The sequence below is a fragment of the Anomalospiza imberbis genome, chromosome 39, assembly GCF_031753505.1.
Source record: "Anomalospiza imberbis isolate Cuckoo-Finch-1a 21T00152 chromosome 39, ASM3175350v1, whole genome shotgun sequence".
Lineage (NCBI taxonomy): Eukaryota > Metazoa > Chordata > Aves > Passeriformes > Viduidae > Anomalospiza > Anomalospiza imberbis.
The window spans coordinates 156140-176848 of NC_089719.1; the positions used below are offsets into that span (position 1 = coordinate 156140).

General features: G+C 50.6%; 1 protein-coding gene across 1 annotated transcript in view; it reads right to left on the bottom strand.

Annotated features, from left to right (window-relative positions):
• Positions 1-1580: 1580 nt before the first annotated feature.
• Positions 1581-20709, bottom strand: part of LOC137464210 (zinc finger protein 850-like) — a 711331-nt gene continuing 692202 nt past the window's right edge. Inside the window, exons 4-5 of the mRNA XM_068175519.1 lie at positions 7253-7272; positions 1581-2826 (exon numbers count right to left, since the gene is read on the bottom strand). Of these exons, the coding sequence (XP_068031620.1) occupies positions 2012-2826; positions 7253-7272 (835 nt within the window). The 3' untranslated portion in view covers positions 1581-2011. The remainder of the gene's footprint in view (positions 2827-7252; positions 7273-20709) is intronic.

Consider the following 20709-nt stretch of genomic DNA (forward strand, 5'->3'; position numbering starts at 1 on the left):
TAGAGCACTGTATTCTAATAATTTTTATAGCTTCTATACTGCGGAGTAAATAAGTCTGATTAAGATCTTTCTTCTAATCATGATCAGAAACAATCAGAGCTCTATTTATATAAATATATCTAGCATTCTATTGTTAATCCTGTGGGATAAATTGCATTAAGGTTCAATTCCACCTGTCCAATCTTGTACACCTTTGATAAAGTTTGGAGGTGGGATTGAATCCAGCTGCTCCCAGTCTCCTTTCTTAGAAAGAATTTTAGAAGTCTGGGGGTGCTGCAGGGGTTTGAGGATCTATGTTGGCTGTTGGGGGACATTTCTCCACCTCATGACTCAGCAGGAGTTTCTCCAATAAAGAAATAAAGCTTTTGCCTGAAGCTCCCACTCTGCCCATGACAGGAACCCCTGTGAGTGTCCGTGACATCCCAGCTCTTTGGCAGCCTGGGGACTCCTGGGATGTCACTGTGGAGCCCCCGTGAGTGCCTGTGACAGATCGGTGCCTTTGCAGCCAAAGGACCCCAGGGATGTCACCATGGGATGGCTGTGACAGCCTCTGACCACACGGCTCTCTCCCATCCCCAGAAACCCCTGGGAGGTCTCCATGGAGGCCCTGTCTCTGCCTGTGACATTCCAGCTCTTGAGCAGCCTGGAGACTCTTGGAAAGTCCCCATGGAACCCCTCTGAGGGCCTGTGACAAATCTGATCCTTAGCAGGCAATCATCACCAGGAGCCCCTGTTGCTGTGGTCAGTTTCGCTGGCAACCATCACCACCCCCTGTTGCTATGGTCAGTTTCCATGGCAACCATCACCAGCCCCTGTTGCTATGGTCAGTTTCCCTGGCAAGCATCACCAGCCCCTGTTGCTATGGTCAGTTTCCATGGCAACCATCACCAGCCCCTGTTGCTATGGTCAGTTTCCATGGCAACCATCACCAGCCCCTGTTGCTATGGTCAGTCCCTGGGCAGCTCCATGGAGACCCCATGCCAGGGGTGGTTGCCATGGACACCAGCTCAGGCCTGGAGCCAGAGCCCGTTGCCATGGCAACCATTGGCAGTCCCATCCCCAGGGCCATGGGATCCCAGAAGCACAGAACTGGCTGAGCTGGGAGGGACCCATCAGGATCCTCGAGTCCAACTGCTGGCCCTGCACAGGACACCCCAACAATGCCAGCCTGGGCCTGGCAGCAATGTCCAAACGCTGCTGGAGCTCAGAGAGCCCTGGAGCTCTGACCCTTCCCTGGGGAGCCTGGGCAGTGCCCCAGCAGCCTCTGGGCAAAAACCTTTTCCTGAGATCCAACCTCAGCCTGCCCCGACTCAGCTGCAGCTGCTCCCTCCAGTCCTGTCCCTGGGCACCAGAGTGAAGAGGTTCCCACAGCCCCAGGCAGGGACCTGCTCCCAAGGCTGTTGCCATGGTCACCAGGGTGGGGACCAGCTGGAATGCTCAGTTTCCAAGGGCTGGGGTTTAGGAATGGGATTCCCCAATTTTCTGCTCCTGCTACAACCGCACTGCCCCTCGCTGCCCTCCTGCCTCCAATGGACAGCACAAAAGGCAAAGATCCCGGGCTAGGAGGAGAACAATTTACTGGGAACAGCAACGAGACAAGGAACAAACAGGAACAGAAAAAATACTGATAACAGAAGTGATAAGAAAAAATATTTACAGGGAAAACTACATCACAACTGACTGGCTCTTCCTGGCCATGTATTTCCTTCTGCCTGGAAAGGACACCCTTCTCCTCGGGGACAGAGAGAGAGAGAGAGAGTCCCTTTCCTGCCCCTGACAATGACCTGAGGTGGGAGTGAATGTAATGACAGGGCCATGGCCAGACTCTCATGTTCTTTGATCCCACACCATGTCATTGGCAGGGGCAGGAAAAGGGAAAGATCTCTTCCCAGCATGGATCACAGGGAACATGGATCACCGGGCTCTTCCCAACATGGCTTCTCCCATGGGGGATGAAGCTGGAGCAGTGCACAAAGCTCTTCCTACAGTCCGGGCACTCACAGAGCTTTCCTTACTGGTGCCTCCGTTGGTGTCTGGTCAAGTGAGAGCTCTGGGTGAAGCTCTTCCCACACTGGGGACACGTGTAGGGCCTCTCCCCGGTGTGGATGCGCCGGTGCTTGACAAGGGTGGAGTTGTGCTTGAAGCCCTTCCTGCAGTCGGGGCAGCGGAAGGGCCTGTCCTCTGTGTGAATGCGCTGGTGCAGGAGGAGTTGGGAGCTGGTTGGAAACCTCTTCTCACACGCGGGACACTCGTATGGCCTCTCTCCAGTGTGGATCATTTGATGGATGATCAGTTGGGACTTCTGGCTGAAGCCCTTGCCACATTCCCCACACTTGTATGGCCTTTCTCCAGTGTGGATCGTCTGGTGGCTGATCAAGTGGGACTTCTGGCAGAAGCTCTTCCCACATTCCCCACACTCATAGGGCCGTTCCCTGGTGTGGATCCTCTGGTGGCAGATCAGGCTGGAGCTCTGGCTGAAGGTCATCCCACATTCCCCACACTCATAGGGCCTCTCCCCGGTGTGGATCCGCTGGTGACGGAGGAGACTGGAGCTGGTCTGAAAATGCTTCTGACACTCGGGACACTCGTAGGGCCTCTCCCCTGTGTGGATGCGTTGGTGGATGACGAGGGCAGAGCTGCAGCTGAAGCCCTTCCCACACTCCCCACACTTGTAGGGCCATACCTCGGTGTGGATCATCTGGTGGCAGATCAGGTTGAAACTCCTCCTGAAGCTCTTCCCACACTCCAAGCACTTGTAGGGCTTCTCCCCATCATGAACCTGCTCATGCACCACCAGCTCTGAGCTCTGGCTGAAGCTCTGTCCACCTTCCTGGCACAGGGTGGGTCTTTCCTCCTCAGAGCACCCTGGGTTGGGTTTGCAGCCCCTCCTCCTGCGGGATCTCCGGGGCTTTTCCTCCCTGTTGGATTTCTGCGCCATGGAGTTGCTCAAAACGGCCTCTTCCACAAGGTTCTGCTGCGGGGATTTGTCCTCCCTGGTTTCCATCCTCAGCTCCTTCCCTGGGGGAGGAAGGACAAGGAGAGGATGGGATTTGCCTCCATGCCAGAGGGAAAGGGAAGAGAATCCCCCCAGTGAGTCCCTGGCAGGACGACGTCGACAGCAGGGTTGTCCTGCAGCCGGGAGCCACGCTGGGCTGGGAGATGGAGCGGGAGAGACGGGGAAAGGGGCACTGACTTCCTCCTCAGCTGCCCGGGGGTGCCAGGCCTCCTTTTTCTTCCTCGCAGCTACCTCCTCCATCTGGTGAAGGTTTGGAGATAGGAAATTCTGTTTTGGGAGAAAAACAAGGGATGAGCACAATGAGTTTTATACTGGTTTGAAGGCAAACCAGGGGGAGAGTCTAAGCCAGAATTACAATTTAGTAAGAATATTAAGATCAAGGCAATGAAACAGAAACACTGGCTTAGATTGACAGAGTCAGGATTTAACCTGACACCCCGTTGGTCAGGGTGGTGGTAGCCGTCGGATGAAATGTGGCTGCAGTCCTGTTGGAGTGATGAACGTGATTCTGTCAAAGCGGTGATCCTGTAGAAGGGTCTGGTCTTCCTCTGAAGGTCCAGTGGTGGTTACGGAGCTCTTGTCCTCTGGGAATCCAGTAGGCAAGGTGGTCCTAGTGTTGGAAGGGTGAGATTATATCCAGGTAGGAATGCTTGGTTCCTCCCCCTGGGCGGAGCATCCCATAATGGGATGATGTAATTCTATCAGTCCTGCAGTGGCACTCAATGGCCCATTAACAGAAGATAGCCCCTGGAGGGCGTTATCAGGGCTGAGCCATGGAAGAGATAAAGAACACTGCCCCACCTGTTTATCACAGTTTATGAAGATGGTGACTGAAAACATACTTTGGGTTACATCTTACATTGCACCCTGAAACAGTGAGGCAATCCCTGCTCGGGGTGGGGGGTGAACACCACCCCCCTTTCCAAAGTTGCTCAGGTGTAAAACTCCCACCCTGGGAGGGCCACACACACAGGGGACAATGACAATATCACACTTGCCCTGCCTCAGGAGAGGTCTCTGTCCCTGTCACTCCCTTGCTCTCCCCCCTTTTCTCTTTCTTCCATCTCTCCCTCTATCTCACATTTACTGTTCAATAAAATCCACTTGGGATTTGGTCTCATTAGCACCTTAATTGGGGCAGAGGCATCTCTCTAACAATTTTATTAACCAGACTGAGACATTATTTTGGCGCAGTGAGTTCAGGGCACTGATGTCTGACCCCAAGTGCCTTTGACAACAGCATGGTTCCCTCCTATCAGGAGGTTCTGGCTCTTTCTGGAGGAACTCTTGGAAACTTCAATGCAGCTTCCTCTGAGCGACTTTTGGAGAATTTATGAGGAAAATGGCTGTTGTGGGTGGCCAGTGTCAAGAAAATATTTTGTTTTCCTAGACAAAAATATTTGTCCTTCCTAGAAATGTTTGTTAAAATCACTGGAGGAAAGGGACCAAATGATACCAGCGAGACTGACAAGGATCATTCACCACAAGGTGAGGAACACAAGGCTATTAAAGTCCTACCAGAAGCCCAGCTCAAGTGTCTAAATTCCCAATAACTCCCGAATTCACAGGCTTGGGGGCTTTGCCAAATGTGAGAATCATTATTTTCTTGGTCCCTGTCTCCTTTGTGACAGCTGCACATAGATTTGCCTTCCTTTTAAAAATCTGTATTGGGCCAAATTTTCACTTTTCTTTTATCAGAACCTGCCAGTAGCTGAGCTGGAGCTGTGCAGGAACCGATGAAATTTGGAATTGCCACAGAATTGCTTCTATTGTCAGTTTATTCATGTTTGGGATTTGTTTGCGTTTCCACCAAGGTGACTTGTGGGAAAATCAAATATCTGTCAAGTATTTTATGCAGAGTTAAGTTTGATTTTTTATATCTGTTTAAAAACTCAAAAAACTCAAGTTTTTTTTGTCCAGTCCCCAGGGGATGCTCGAGGGGTCTCTGTGCCTCTCGCCCTGGGTGATGCTTGGGAGGGGCTTGGGGGGGTTGTCCCTGTCCCTGTCACCCCAGGCCATTCTCCAGGGGGTCTCCATTGTTCTCACCCCAGAGAATGCCTGGGGGGTCTCCCTCCCTCTCATCCTGTGCCAGGGGGTGCTCGGGGCAGTCTCTGTCCCTCTGAGCCCAGGGGATTCTTGGGGTCTCTGTCCCTTCACCCCGGGGGATGCTCGGGGGGTCTCCATCCCTCTGCCCGCAGGGAATGCTTGTGCAGAGCTGGGGACCAGGGGCTCTGTGTCCCTCTCACCGCTGAGGGTGCTCGGGGCTGGGCGGTCTCCGATCTTCTCATATCAGATATCCCTCCTCTGCCTGCCGGTACCGGGTGATCGCCACGTGGCACCCCCCAAGGTCCCTGCAGGGCCATTTCCGGCTCAGCTTTGGGGTCCTGCAAGACCCAAACATCCCCTGCCCTGCCAAACAACCCTGCCGGAGACCCCGCGATGGATTTGGGGCGAGCTCCCCCTCCCCGCTCCCCTGCGGTTCTGGGGGGGCGATGCCGGCGGAGCCGCAGGAGCCGCGGCCCGAGCGGGGGAACCGCGTGGGGTTGGGGCTGGGGCTGCTCCTCCTCCCGCTCCTCCGCTGTCCCTCCTCCCGCTCCTCTTCCTCCTGGTCCTTCTTTTCCTCCCGCTCCTCTTTTTCCATTTCCTTTTCTCCCTCCTCTCTCCCTCTTCTCCCTCCCGCTCCTCCTCCGCTCCCAGCCCGGCCCGGGCGGTGCCGACACCCAAAAGCAGCCGCGCTCTGCCCTGGGGGGGTTCCAAAGCGGCCCCGCCCCGCCCGGCACTGGGAGCGCTACTGGGAGCACTGGGAACGATGGTGAGAGCACCGGGAAGGAGCTGGGAGCGCTCTCCCTCCCAGTACCGCCTTACTGGGAGCACTGGGAACGATGGTGAGAGCACCGGGAAGGAGCTGGGAGCGCTCTCCTTCCCAGTACCGCCTCACTGGGAGCACTGGGAACGATGGCGAGAGCACCGGGAAGGAGCTGGGAGCGCTCTCCCTCCCAGTACCGCCTCACTGGGAGCACTGGGAGGGAACTGGGAGCAAACAGCGCCCGGACGCGGCTGCAGCCGGTGGGGGCGGGGGCAGACCAAGGGGCGGGGCTATGCAAATACGGCGGGAGCAGCGCGGGGTTTGCTCGGTCACGTGAGGGCCGGGGGGGCTGGAGCGATGGCGGCGGCGTCGGTGAGAGGGGACAGGGACCGGGAATGGGGACAGGGAATGGGAATGGGGACAGGGACCGGGAATGGGGACAGGGAATGGGAATGGGGACAGGGACCGGGAATGGGGACAGGGAATGGGAATGGGGACAGGGACCGGGAATGGGGACAGGGAATGGGAATGGGGACAGGGACCGGGAATGGGGACAGGGAATGGGAATGGGGACAGGGACCGGGAATGGGGACAGGGACCGGGAATGGGGACAGGAACCGGGAATGGGGACCGGGAATGGGAATGGGGACAGGGAATGGGAATGGGGACAGGGACCGGGAATGGGGACAGGGAATGGGAATGGGGACAGGGACCGGGAATGGGGACAGGGAATGGGAATGGGGACAGGGACCGGGAATGGGGACAGGGAATGGGAATGGGGACAGGGACCGGGAATGGGGACAGGGAATGGGAATGGGGACAGGGACCGGGAATGGGGACAGGGACTGGGAATGGGACCGGGAATGGGGGCAGAGACCAGGAATAGGACTGGGAATGGGACCAGGAATGAGGACAGGGACAGGGGGTCCTTGACCAGCTTCCCCAGAACCTCCACCAGGGTCTCCCAGTGCAACCGGAGCCGCTCAGCCTGGTGTCCCCAAAGCCCTGAGCAACCCCCAGGGCCCTCCCAGGAACCCTCCGGTCCCTCGAACCCAGCATCCCCCACATTCCCTGCAAGACCCCCATGTCCCCATCCTTGTCTTAGCTCAACGTCTTTATTTTTACCTGCTTTTGAGGGTTTTGAAAGGGCAAAGAGAAATGAAAAAAAAAAATCCAGGCCAAGGGGAGCCAGGAGGATGTGGAGCCCCCAGCCAGGTGTCTTCCCAACACGGATCAGTGGCACCACGGATCACCGGGGCTCTGCCCACCGGGGCTCACTGGGGATCATCCAGCACGGATCCTCCCGTGGGAGATGGAGCTGGAGCAGCGCACGGAGCTCTTCCCACACTGGGGGCACTCACAGGGCTGCCCTTGGTGGTGCCTCTGTTGGTGTTGGGTCAAGGCTGGGCTGTGTGAGGAGCTCTTCCCACACCTGGAACACTCGTAGGGCCTGGGACATCACCAGGAGCGGGGCTGGGATGTGCTCTGGTGCCTGGGACATCACCAGGAGCGGGGCTGGGATGTGCTCTGGTGCCTGGGACATCACCAGGAGCGGGGCTGGGATGTGCTCTGGTGCCTGGGACATCACCAGGAGCGGGGCTGGGATGTGCTCTGGCGCCTGGGACATCACCAGGAGCGGGGCTGGGATGTGCTCTGGTGCCTGGGACACCACCAGGAGCGGGGCTGGCTGTGATGCTCTCCGGTGCCTGGGACATGACCAGGGGCGGTGCTGGCTGGGGTCTGTTTGTGCTTGTGAAGTGCCAAGGGCAGTGTCACAGCGGGGCAGCTCTCAGTGTCCCCAGCAGGTGTCACGATCCGCTTATTGCGGGGTGTCGTGATGGTTCTTTTCACCGATCCCAAAAGTACAAAAAGGCAAACAACAAGTGACTATCAGTTAATCACAACAAATGCACCTTTATTAGGGGCCAAAAACAGTATATGCGATAGTGGGGATCAGAAAGGAGATAAAAGAATAGAGAGGGAGAGAGATGAGAGGGGTATGGGAATAGCTACCAACACAGGCGAGATCCTCAGTGGTCCGGACGATGGGGATCCGTCTGTCGTGTCGGGGGAGTCTCCGAAGCTCTGGTCGACTCGGGGTTCCAGTTATAGTCCACAGAGGAAAGAGGGGGGAACAAGTGTAACAATGAAAGTCCATTGTAATTGCCACGGGGGAACAGGTGAGTCCACAGAAACCACCAAAACAAGACGAATACAATGAAGAATAAGTCCATTGAAATTACTGAAGGGAAACAGGTCATGTCATTAGTGGTCAGACCACCAAATTCCCCTCCTCCCTATAGTAGAGGTCTCAGTCTCAGTCCTTGGGAGGAGGGTTCTCGTTCTTTATTTGTCACAGTGGTAATGAGGCAGATGAGGGGTCTTCAATGAAGGACCACGGGAGTCACCCCAAAAGTTCATTCGGCTTAAGAACGGAGATTAGAAGCAGGCCGCGCATCAGGCTGTCCCGAGCTGGGTCCATGTCAGGTCCTTGCCAACTCCTTGCCAAGTTCTTGTCAGGCCTTGTTCGGAACAGCTAGCATGATGGTTCAGTGGTTCCACCTGCACTGTGTCCTGTTCTCAGCCGGAACTGCAGCGGGGGAAGGGATTCTTTCTTGTGGCAATCGGAAGGCAGAATGGAGAACAAGGGGCTTCAGACGGGCTCTTACACCACCCCGTGACTGACGATTGCCCTTGAAAGATCTTCAGCAGGATTCCATGGGGTCGTTGTGGAGTCTTCAGGACTCGGTCAAGTGTTGGCAGCACATCCCAGGGAAAAGAGAAGAGAAAAAGAAAAGGAGAGAGAAAACAGGAAAACTAAAACATATTAATAAGCAAATTATAATTAAATAATAAGCAAAATTCAATAAGTATTAATTAAATCAGTAATAGTCAAACAATAAAGTGTTTAGATAATAATCAGTATTATTCAATTAAACAATAAATTGATCAAATAGTAAACCAGTATATTATTGATATTACTCAGTACAATTTTATAATCAAATAATTTAAAACAGTGATTAGAATAAATCATAGGAGAAAATTAAGTAAAACATATCTTCTAACTTATAATCTCCTTGTGTCTACAGTCCTGGGAACATCTATAGTGTAGAGGATGTCGGCCAGGTGGTGTGCATTAATTATAGATGTCAATTTTGTTAACCGCTTCATCATTCTCCAATTCACAATAAGCAAGATTACTGATAAAACAAAACCAATCATAACTAAAATCAAAAGAACAACAATGGGATGACACAATTTGTTTAGGACACCGGTGGCGGTAGGCGACCACCCGAATGCTGTGGCTATGTTTGTGATGGGGTTATAAGTGAAATTCACTAAATTCCACCAGGATTGGAAATCCCTTTCAAAATCGGTGGCACTGTCCCAGACTATTTTCCTAATTTCAGTAGGAAAAGTGCCTTCTTCACCTTCTCTTATAATTGAGGCAGCAACTGACTGCATCCATAATTGAGCCTGGATACAGCTAAGAGCTAAGGAAACATTGCTTTGTGTGGCATTAAGTGCATCAATTATCAATTTGCTATCATTCACATTTATCTTTTCCCAATTTGGTAAAATATTTGATAGCAACCACTGATGTGTTCCCAAGGCCGATAAGGACGATTGCAGTGGTTGTTGTATTTTGGTTAAATCTTTAGTCGTAGAAGTCAATTTATTCATTAATACTTCTGAATCAATACTATTTAGGATTCCCAGTCCCGTTCCCACAACACCAGTTATGTCTCTTGGCGCCCGGTTTTTTGGAGGGTTCCACTGTTGCAGCCAGGTTGTCCAGCCCTGAAAAGAGGTTTGCAAAAAGGGTGAACAAGCTGGTTGTATTTCTGAGACATTATTTTGCATCAGCAATTTAACTTGTTTAAGAGACCATGCCAGATTAAATAATATCTGTTGTTGGCCGGTTTTCCTGATTATATATGGTCCAACTTCAAAAATTTTCGGGGTAAGCATAACTGGTGGTTGGGCTCGAGTGGTGGTGGTGGTGGTGGTATGAACCGTCGTGGATTGAGCTACAGCATTTATTATGAACTTAAAAGAAAGCCCTTCAGTGTTTTTTCCCCATAAGCAAACTACTTCTGCAGTCTGTGTTAATGTGAAATTGTGCCAATAACCCTGTACGCTTGGGTGCGTACAAACCTTTTTGTGCTTAAAGAGATCCTTTCACCTTTTCGGCATGCTACCACAATTATTTCAGACCATGGCCACTCAGCTGGTTTCTGGCCATAGGGTTGTGGTAGGATGCAGAAAAGTATCACCAGTTTTATCATGGATTAGGTGGTCTTCATGTCCCTCGGAGTTCTTCTGTAAAAGTAAACACAACAGAATCCTGCCACTATAAGGCAGAAAAGGTTAGAATGATGGAATTATCCAGCGTGTGTTTATCCAGTGCTCTTTTCCTAGAGCATCAGAAGCTGTCCAGGCATGTTTATTCAGAAAGGGTTTTAGCACAAGTGGTACTAGCCCTATAGTAAGGGAGGTCCACCAGAACAGGTTGGCCAGGGTAATGTGCTGGATTGTTAGGATCATCTGGTACACAGCATAGGAGTCAGTGTAGTTACAGACAAGAGAGGTATTCTGTACCTCACGTTGGAAAACACTCCAAACAGCTGTCAGCTCCCCAGCCTGAGCACTGCCTTCTCCCTCAGTAATAATTAGTTCACCAGAGGAAATGTGGGGGGCTGCTGCCCTGTATCTCCACACCATCCCCTCTCGTTTAGCAGAGGTGTCAGTGAACCAAGAACTTGCTGATTGTTCAGGGGAGAAAGGAGGGGCTACTTTGATTACAGAGGCAGGTTTGTCATGGCTGCTATCCAAGCTCTCAGTTTCTTGGATTGCTAAAGTTTTTACATCTCCTTCTGTCATTGAGAAAAAGTTACAGTAATGTTCAACCTGAGCATACCACTTTCTAACTGAGGCCCTCTGAGCCACCCCGTCAGGAGGGGGGGTTCCACTAGTGACTGTCTTAATAACCTTGAAGGGGCCCCTTAGCACAATAGGTTGTTGATGTGCTATTTTTTCCACTTCAATGAGAGCCAAACTAACCACAAACAGCCCCTTTTCCCAGGTAGTGTATCTTTTCTCAGCATCTCTGAAACCACGAGAGTAAAAGCCCACAGGCCTTGTTGGACCCTCAGGTCCCCTCTGCCATATGTGTACTGACAGCCCTGAGGCAGCAAATCCCCATTCTACCTGAAAGGGATCTGTAGGATGGATGGGACCTAATGCTTGATGAGCTGTTGCCTCAAAAATTAGCAATTGCAATGCTTCTTCCTGAGAAGGAGTCCAATCCCATTTTACCCCTTTCCTCAGCAAGTCATAAAGGGGCCTAGCAATTATCGAGAAATCTGGGATGTGTTTTCTCCAGAACACTAATAGTCCCAGAGCCTGTTGGAGATCCTTTCTAGTGTGAGGCATTTTAATCTGATCTAAAGAAGTCAAGGTGTCTGGTGGAATACATGTCATGCCCCCTTTCCACCAAATTCCCAAGAACTTTACTTCTTGGGAGGGCCTTTGAATTTTTTCCGGGGGAATCTGTAAATCGAGACTCTCTAAATGAGAGATTATTCTCTGTTGAGTCTCTCCTACTGCTTCAATTTCATCCCCTCCCACTAAAATGTCATCAATGTATTGGTAAACAGCCACATCATCAGGTTTGGGTATCTTTTCTATTTCTTTAGCTAGTGCATGATGGGCTAGAGTGGGGGAATGCTTGTATCCTTGGGGAAGCCTAGTGAAAGTGTATTGCTGTCCTTCCCACGTAAAAGCGAAACGGTCCCTATCTTCTGGCTGTATAGGTATCATAAAAAACATGTCTTTGACATCTATAGTTGCCATAATAGGATGAGCTTTTTCTTGAATAGATATTATCAACTCAGCTAAATTCGGGACCGCTGCTGTGAGAGGGTCTGTGTTGGCATTAAGCCTGCGGAAATCAACTGTTAGCCTCCATTTCCCATTGGATTTACGCACTGGCCAGACAGGCGAGTTGAAAGCAGAATGTGTGTTAATTATTACTCCCTGGTCTCGCAAATCCTGTATAACAGGTTTGATACCTTCTCTGGCTCCAGAAGGTAGAGGATATTGTTTCACATTCTTTATTTTACTGGCAGGCGAGCTGCATTTTGAAGCTGCGGCTTGTAAGGATGAAGGGGATGGGGTGAAGTTGGGATCAGTGGATCCAGTGCAATCAGTGGGATTACCCAGGAATCTGTCCAGTCTTTCCACAGGGCTTAGTGTCATGATAGTTTTTTGTAAGGTAATGGCAGTAGGTTTAAGTGTTTCTGGAAGCCCACGAATTAAAGGGGTCATTATTTCGGGTTTCACAGGTAATTGCATTGGGGATTCAAAACCAGGAATTAACTTCTTCTCATGAATCATTTGCAGGCAAGCGGCTTTATGCACACTTTCTAAGAGTTGGTCAGGGGTGCTAATTATAGCTATGGGATCTCCCCTTTCTAAGGGGCTCGTTCCCCCAGCCCAAAAAGCCGCACGCTGTGTCAGGGACCATGTGTCACGTTTATCTCCCGTTGTTAGGAAGACACCGTGTCCCCAATACCCACTGGCTTCCTGTTCAGTTAATTTAATTTGATCACCACCAGTGAGGGACACCCGGAAAACATATTCTGTTTCTGATTCGTGTGGGAGGCGTCCATATTCCTTTTTAAGCTTAGCTAACTCAGTGGCAGTGTATGGTATGTGTCTGGTTGTGATGTGAGGTTCGAGGTCATCATCACTGAGATAGTTATACTCCGTTTTAATTAGGGGTCTCAAGTGATGGCAGCAATGTTCCCCACAATTATTTGCTGCTTCAAGTTCCTTTTGGGGGTAAATCTGTCTAATGTGAGGAGTTTCCTTCTCCTCTGTTTCTGTAGGGGAATCAGCATTGTGTGATTTGTGTGATTTAACATGTTCTTCTGTTAAGACAGCTTGCAATGCATAAGTCGCATTTCTTGCTTCATGTAACTGTTTTTGTAAAATTTCTACTAAGTTTTGAAGGGAGTCTATTATTATTTCTTGCTCACTTCTTCGTTGTGAGCGAGTTTCTACGGCTGCCGTAAGACAAGCTCCCAAAACTGAGCATAAGATGGTTTTATTCTTGCCCAGTTTGAACTTTGTATCATGTTGTAAAGAACACACTCTATCAACCACATTATCCAAATTAAACCAATTATTTTGTGCCCATTCCTCTCCTCCTGGAGAAGGTTTGGCATTGTGTTTAGCTAGTAGAGCATAAAGCCCAACTTTAGCTTTATCATTAAGGTTATCGCTCATTTTGTGAAGGGACCAAAACCACAACAGGGAGGTACAACTTAAGTTCCACAAACCACACAGCCCTCGCTGTGTCGCCCTTCGCTTCCCTGGGTGGGTGAAAGGACAATAATCTGCCTGGGAGGCTCTGCTTAGTTTCTTCAAGTTGTCCCTTCCTTCCCAGAACAGATACACACAACAACAATAATAAAACAACAACAATAAAACAACAGTGTCCCACCTTTTGCACTAAGGGATCTTATGTGAATTTCCAAAGACAGTATGGGTGCTTTTTCATCTGCAACCCTCCTGTCTAGACAGAAATCCTGTCCGTGACGCCAATTTAATGTCACGATCCGCTTATTGCGGGGTGTCGTGATGGTTCTTTTCACCGATCCCAAAAGTACAAAAAGGCAAACAACAAGTGACTATCAGTTAATCACAACAAATGCACCTTTATTAGGGGCCAAAAACAGTATATGCGATAGTGGGGATCAGAAAGGAGATAAAAGAATAGAGAGGGAGAGAGATGAGAGGGGTATGGGAATAGCTACCAACACAGGCGAGATCCTCAGTGGTCCGGACGATGGGGATCCGTCTGTCGTGTCGGGGGAGTCTCCGAAGCTCTGGTCGACTCGGGGTTCCAGTTACAGTCCACAGAGGAAAGAGGGGGGAACAAGTGTAACAATGAAAGTCCATTGTAATTGCCACGGGGGAACAGGTGAGTCCACAGAAACCACCAAAACAAGACGAATACAATGAAGAATAAGTCCATTGAAATTACTGAAGGGAAACAGGTCATGTCATTAGTGGTCAGACCACCAAATTCCCCTCCTCCCTATAGTAGAGGTCTCAGTCTCAGTCCTTGGGAGGAGGGTTCTCGTTCTTTATTTGTCACAGTGGTAATGAGGCAGATGAGGGGTCTTCAATGAAGGACCACGGGAGTCACCCCAAAAGTTCATTCGGCTTAAGAACGGAGATTAGAAGCAGGCCGCGCATCAGGCTGTCCCGAGCTGGGTCCATGTCAGGTCCTTGCCAACTCCTTGCCAAGTTCTTGTCAGGCCTTGTTCGGAACAGCTAGCATGATGGTTCAGTGGTTCCACCTGCACTGTGTCCTGTTCTCAGCCGGAACTGCAGCGGGGGAAGGGATTCTTTCTTGTGGCAATCGGAAGGCAGAATGGAGAACAAGGGGCTTCAGACGGGCTCTTACAGCAGGTCACAGTGTCCAGTGCAGCCCGTGCCAGCGGTCACTGCGCACACGGGGCAGGCTGGGCTGGACGGGGGTCGGGGCAGAAACGCCGCCCCCGGGACTGGGCTCTCCCCCTGCCTCTGGGGCCCAGCCCCTGCTGGGAGCGCCTTGGGCAGGGCACGGGGCTGCTGCTGGGCCAGGGGGACAGGCCTTGCCCCCTGCCAGCTGCCCGGGCCCCTCTGATGCCTGTCCCACGTCCCTGTGGCTCCTGTCCCCACCACCCCCCACCACCTTCACTCCCTCCATCAAAGCCCCACTCAACCTCTGCACCGTGACCTCTGGAAAGAAAGAAAGAATGAAGGAAAGGAAGTGTTGTCTCTTCACCCTGGCTGGATGCCAGGCACCCACCAAAGCTGCTCTCTCACTCCCCTCCAGAGATGGCCAGGAGAGAGAAAACAGAAGGAAGCCTTCATGGGTTGAGTTAAGGACTGGGGCAGATCACTCAGCAAATGCCATCAGGGGCAAAACATTTTCAAAATTAGAGATATTAATGGAACTTATTGCTATCCAGATCAGGGCAGGATAGTGAGAAGTACAATAAAGCTTTAAAAACCCCTTCTGCCCATCCCTCCCTCCTTCCCAGCTCTACCTCCTCCCCCAGTGGGTGCAGGGAGACAGGGAATGGGGGTTCTGGTCAGGTCATCACCTCTTGTTTCTCCTGCTGCTCGGGGAGAGGAGTCGTTCCTCTGCTGTGCTGGGGTCCCTCCCTGAGACACTTCTCCATGAACTTCTCCAAGGTGAGTTCATCTCAGGGACAGCAGTTCTTCACAAACTGCTGCAGCGTGGCTCGCTCTCCCATGGGCTCACAGGTCCTAGCAGGACCCTGCTCCAGCGTGGGCTCCTCTCTCCAGGGGTTTGCAGGTCCCTGCCAGGTCCCTGCTCCAGCACAGTTTTCTCGTGGGGTCACAGCTCCGCTCAGGCATCCCCCTGCTCCGGCACGGGCTCCTCCAGGCGCTGCAGGTGCATCTCTGCTCTCCGTGCCTTCCATGGGCTGCAGGGGCCCAGCTGCCTCACCAGGGACTGCACCAGGGAATCTCAGGGCAATCAGCTCCAGCACCTGGAGCAGCTCCTGCCCCTTCTGCCCTGCCCTGGGGTGTGCAGAGCTGTTCCTCTCACATGTTCTCACCCTGCTCTTCCCTGCTCAGTTACAGCTACACGATCACCCATTTTCTTTTTCTTAAATCTCTTATCCCAAAGGCATTACCACCATTTCTAACTGGCCCAGCCTTGGCCGGCGGCTGGTCCATCCTGGAGTGGGCTGGAATTGACTCTGTGGAACATGGAGGAGCAGCTGCTCTCACAGAAGGTGCTCCTAGAGCCCCTCCCTTACCAAAACCTGGCCATGCAAACCTCGTATAAGTATGGTAGGGTTTTTATTACCATTATGATTTCAATGATCTCTATTTTTGCTATTAATGGTACAGTTGTTATTACTAGTATTTTTAGTCTTTTTGACTCTATATTAATAGTGGCTAGAGTAGAAACAGGTTCTTCATTGCAAGTAGAAGTTAGAATTTCGTCAGCCTCTTGCCCTGCCCTGTTCTGTGTCATTGCTGCGTGTGAAGCCGCTGCTGCCAGGGCTCCCCATTTCCCTGGTTTGGGAAATTCCATGGCATTGCTCACATGTCAGAAAGAGAGGGCTCATTCCATTCAAATGGATTGCCCGAGCTCTTCTAGTTCCAGTGTTGGAAGCTTGTTTTCTAACATTGTTGACTTTCTCAGCTTCTGTTAACATTTGTGATTTTATAACAAAATGTTCTCGGATGTGATTTTCCAAGATTCTCTAATCAGCTTTCAGTTTGCTCTTGGATTTCTTAATGGTGTGTCCGAACCGAAGGCAGCATTTTGGGTGGGAAGGCTTCAGTCGGAGCTGGGATTGCCTCAGCAGCAGCTGGTTTTGCACATGTCGGCAGAGCTAACAGAGATTCCGGGAGCTGAATATTCTGCCTCGTTCGGAACCCGCAGTGCCCGGCTCGGGGGAGCTGCGCTGGGAGCTGCAGGTTGTGCCGGGGCCGGGCAATGGCCGGAGCCCCCGGCAAGGGCCGGCGATGGACACCGACCCTTTGCTGGGCAGGGGCTCGGGGCCCTGCGGCGCCGGGCGGTCGGTGCCCGGTCACGGCGGGACTGCGGGAGCCGGGAGCAGCGAGAGAGCCCGGGCGGAACATCAGCACCGGGGCGGGCACGGCCTGGGAGGGGGCACAGCCCGGGGGTCCCGCGGAGCCTCCCTGCTCCAGAGCCGCAGCTGCGACAGCGGGGCCGCTGCCGGGATCTTTGGGGCAGGGAGAGCCGCAGGCGGGCGTTCCAAGTGCCTCCTTCGGGGCAGGATTTTGTCCCGGTGCGGGGGAATTCCCGCGGGCTGGGGCCGCTGCCGAGCGCCGCCGCCTTTCCCGGGAGCCCCCGGGCAGAGCTCTCTGCTCGGGCTGTGAAAAACACGCTCACTCTCCTGTGAAAATTTAAACATTTTAATACAGGACGATAGGAGAAAAGGACCATAGAGCAAAGGTTGTTACGGCCGGGTGCATCTTGGCACTGAACCAGGAGCACACTTATCTCCGGAGATTCCCGTTAAATACCTTTTCCCTCCCATCAGCCTGTTGCATATTCATAGACCCTTATGCATAGTAAACTTTTTTCCAAACTAGTTTACATATTCCAAGAACTGTTTAGAGTGGCTCCCCCTCCTCGGTTCCCTCCTTTTAGAGCATGCGTATCCCTTGGTTGTGGTTTTAGTCCTTTTTTATCATCATCTTCAGTTCTGGCCCCGGCCCTCACTGCCTTCAGACGGTGAGTGCTGATCGTTGGCAGATCCGTACAGGTGTCCTCATCCTGTGTTCATTGCCATCCAAGCAGGCACTTTAACACAAGCATACTTGTTAGAAACATTCCCGGTACGAAAAGTGATTTCAGCATTTAATGTAATAAAAAAAGAAAGGCCTAAAGCATGGAGGCCCGCGGGCTGAGCAGGAGCGCTCCCCTCAAGGATGCTGCAGCGCCGGCGCTGGGTCTTCTGAGCAGCGACGTCCCCGACGTTCCAGGTGGAGCAGCACAGGTTCAGTGGGTCAGAAGCCCCATTTTTATCCAGTTTTTTGTCCCTTTGGATCGGTTTCTTTTTGGATCCCTCATTTGCATGAAGGTTTAGGCGCTCGATTGGCCCGTGGCAGTTCAGTCCAGGCTGGCTCCTTTCCCTTGGGGGGCTGCACTTTACTTAGGTGTAATACGGTACGTGGAGTACCGTATTTCTTCTAACTACCCTTCAAACCCCTTTTACCATAACCAAACCAACAGTACACGCTCAACAGTGATCAACTATTTTACAATAGTTTCTAACCTAGTTTAACAATTCCCCCTCTAACGATTTGATCCGTCTTCTAGCCTGCATCAACCTTTTAAAGTCCAATTTCTAATTTTCTCAGTTTCTCATACTGTTCAAGCATATCTCTGGCATTCTGATCACTCTGTTCTTTTATTAGCGTTACTTTTTCGCCATTTTTCCCTTCTACGTTACCTTGCAGCATGAGGCTGCCTTGGCCAATGCTGGGTACTATCAGGACTAGACATGGAGTTGCACATGGTAGAAATATTACACTTACTAGTGCATGCACTACAAAGAAGACCAATTTCTTCCACCATTTACCGTTCCAGGTGAACAAGTTGGCCCACCGATCGGGGTCTCCAAAAAGGGGGTCCATTTTTGCGTTCCAGCATAGGTTAGTTTCCTAATATTTTGAGTAATGTTTTTAATTACATGACTGTGGTCATCGATCTCTAGGCAGCATTCTGAAATGTTGAACTTCCCACAGATCCCTCCTTCCTCTGCGAGGAGGTAGTCCACTGCCAATCGAATTTGGTAAATTACTGATCATGTTTGTGGCTGCTGCTGGCTCAAGAGATCAATGGTCAGAGTTGTTTGATTGGACATTATTTCAAGTACTGCTTGTAAACGGATGATTCGATTGAGCATGTATACTGGGCTTCTGTACCCCCAGGATCCACCCTGGGCCCAGGTAGCCGGCCCATAAGTATCGATAATCTTTTGTGGGGTCCAACTTTCATTGTTCCAATTTTGGGTTCTGCCAAGTAAACTCCTTTTCTTTCTGGCCAGATCATCACATACTGGGACTCCCAAGTTTGATTTCACATCCTTAAGCAGTAACAAAAAGGATGGTTTTACTGCTCCAATTGTGCAACTCCCGGTCCACCCTCCCAGTATCTTCACATATGTCGTGTTACCACAGATCCAAAAAAAACTTTTAGGTGCATCCCAGAAATTAGAATCTTGATTTGTTGTATGTTTCCAATATTTGGATAGGGTTTCTATTGCCCAGAATGGGTTAATATAATCTCCTAAGCATTCAAACAGTTTTTCACTGTATACACATCTACTTTCAGTTTTTTCTATTGACCAATATGAATGGGGGGTTTCTGGGATCCACCTGGGGTGTGTGTGTCATTTGCTGCTAGATATCTTTCACGTGGTGTTTCTCCTGCTTCTGTAGTATACATTTTCCCTTTTCTTGATAAACACTCTTCCCCCATTATTGTGGATTTTAGCTTCCACTCTCCTTCCCTTCTTTTGGGTACTACCATACTTTTTTTTTCATGTAATCCATTTTAAAATGTCTAGAGGACCCAAACTGATACCATCCTATGGCCAAATTTTAAGTGTGTCCCCTTGCACACCCAACAATCAGTCAAATTAAATTATTTTGTAATCTTTTCCACCATATCGATAAAAAGATTCTTACCATTTATTTGTCCCTCCCTATCCCTTTGTCCTTTCAATTGCACTTCTTTCTCCTTGAATGTATCCTCTAAGTTGGTTTTACTTTCTTGTTCAAAACATACCCATCTTTCTTTCATGGGGCACTCTCCTGAGATCCTCTGACTTGGGTTTGCAATAGTTTTAGCCAACCAATATATTTTATTATCCTCTTTACAGGTTGTTAACTGGGAGTGGTCGATACATTTGGGATTCATGTTGGTGTGCACTCTGATGAATGCACTTACTGTATCTCCTCTACACAAGGGATAGTAACACTTCTCACAAGTGTTTCCTCCACTTCCCCCGAAGTGGATGAGTAGCAGCATTGCTACCAGTGGGAGTCTGGTACGGGCTGGCCTCCTCACCTCTCGATCCACAGGGCTTTTCTCGGTGCCCTGAGAGTCTTTCCCAGAGGTAGTTCCTGATCCAGTCTTGCCTCCCACCTCTGGTTTTCCCTCCTTCTGGAGACATTCTGCCATGACCCTTATCTCACCAACTCCCTTCCCTCAATTTGGTCCCAATGAGGGTTGCAAGGGGAGTGGTCTATGGAGCAGTACTGGAAACTGAGATGTTATTCTGATTGTCATTTCTTAGCTAAACAAAACTTAAATTTATCCTATAACTATAACAAACATTAGCAAGGATTCCTGTGGGGGGTTGTGTTCAGGGTTGCACTTCTTTTGGTGCTTTCCTCAGGACCAGTTTCAAGTCTTTATCGTCTCTGCTGGCTATAGTCCATTCGCTTGCCTCAGCTGGGGGTTGTACTGGACCCTTCACTCGACTTGCATGAGTCCAGCCCCGCTCCTTTGTTCTCACTGTGGTGTTTGCTGCAAGCAGTGTCTGGAAGGGGCCTTCAAAGCGAGCAGTTAGTGGAGGGTTTTTCCATGATTTCATCAACACCCAGTCTCCTGGGTTAGTACCATGTATTTTACAGTCCAGTGGGGAAGTTTGGGGAAGGTAGCCCTTTTTCCTTAGTTCTTCCAGGGTTGTTGTTACTGTTTCTATATATTTTTGCATGGCCATCCCCCCCTCTTGATGTTCCCCAGTACTGTATGGGGTAAGCAAGAAAGGCAGCCCAAACAACATTTCACAAGGAGAGACCCCTAGATCTGTTCTGGGTCTCGTTCTTATTCATCATAGGGCTAGTGGTAAACATTTGACCCAATTCCATTTGGTTTCTAAGACCAATTTAGTTAAAATATTCTTTAAGGTTTGATTTACCCTCTCGACCCTCCCAGAACTCTGAGGGTGCCAAGGGGTGTGTAACTCCCACTTCATTCCCAGGGCCCCGAGGACTTGTTGCAGAACACTGGATGTAGAGTGGGGGCCACGGTCTGAATCAATAAAATTTACGAGCCCGTATCTCGGAATAATTTCTTCTAAGAGAACTTTTGTCACAGTTTGGGCTGTCTCCCTTCTCGTGGGGAATGCCTCAAACCAGTGGGTTAGATGGTGAATCTCCTCTGGGGAGAAGAGGATGTTCCTAATAGGATGCAGCTCTTCCCAGGTGTGTATATTGGGACCCAGGAAGTGATCTGTTTGCTGTGCGGTGCCAGTTGGATCTTCTATTAAACCAACTAGCTCTTTCTTATATATTCTTGCTTCAG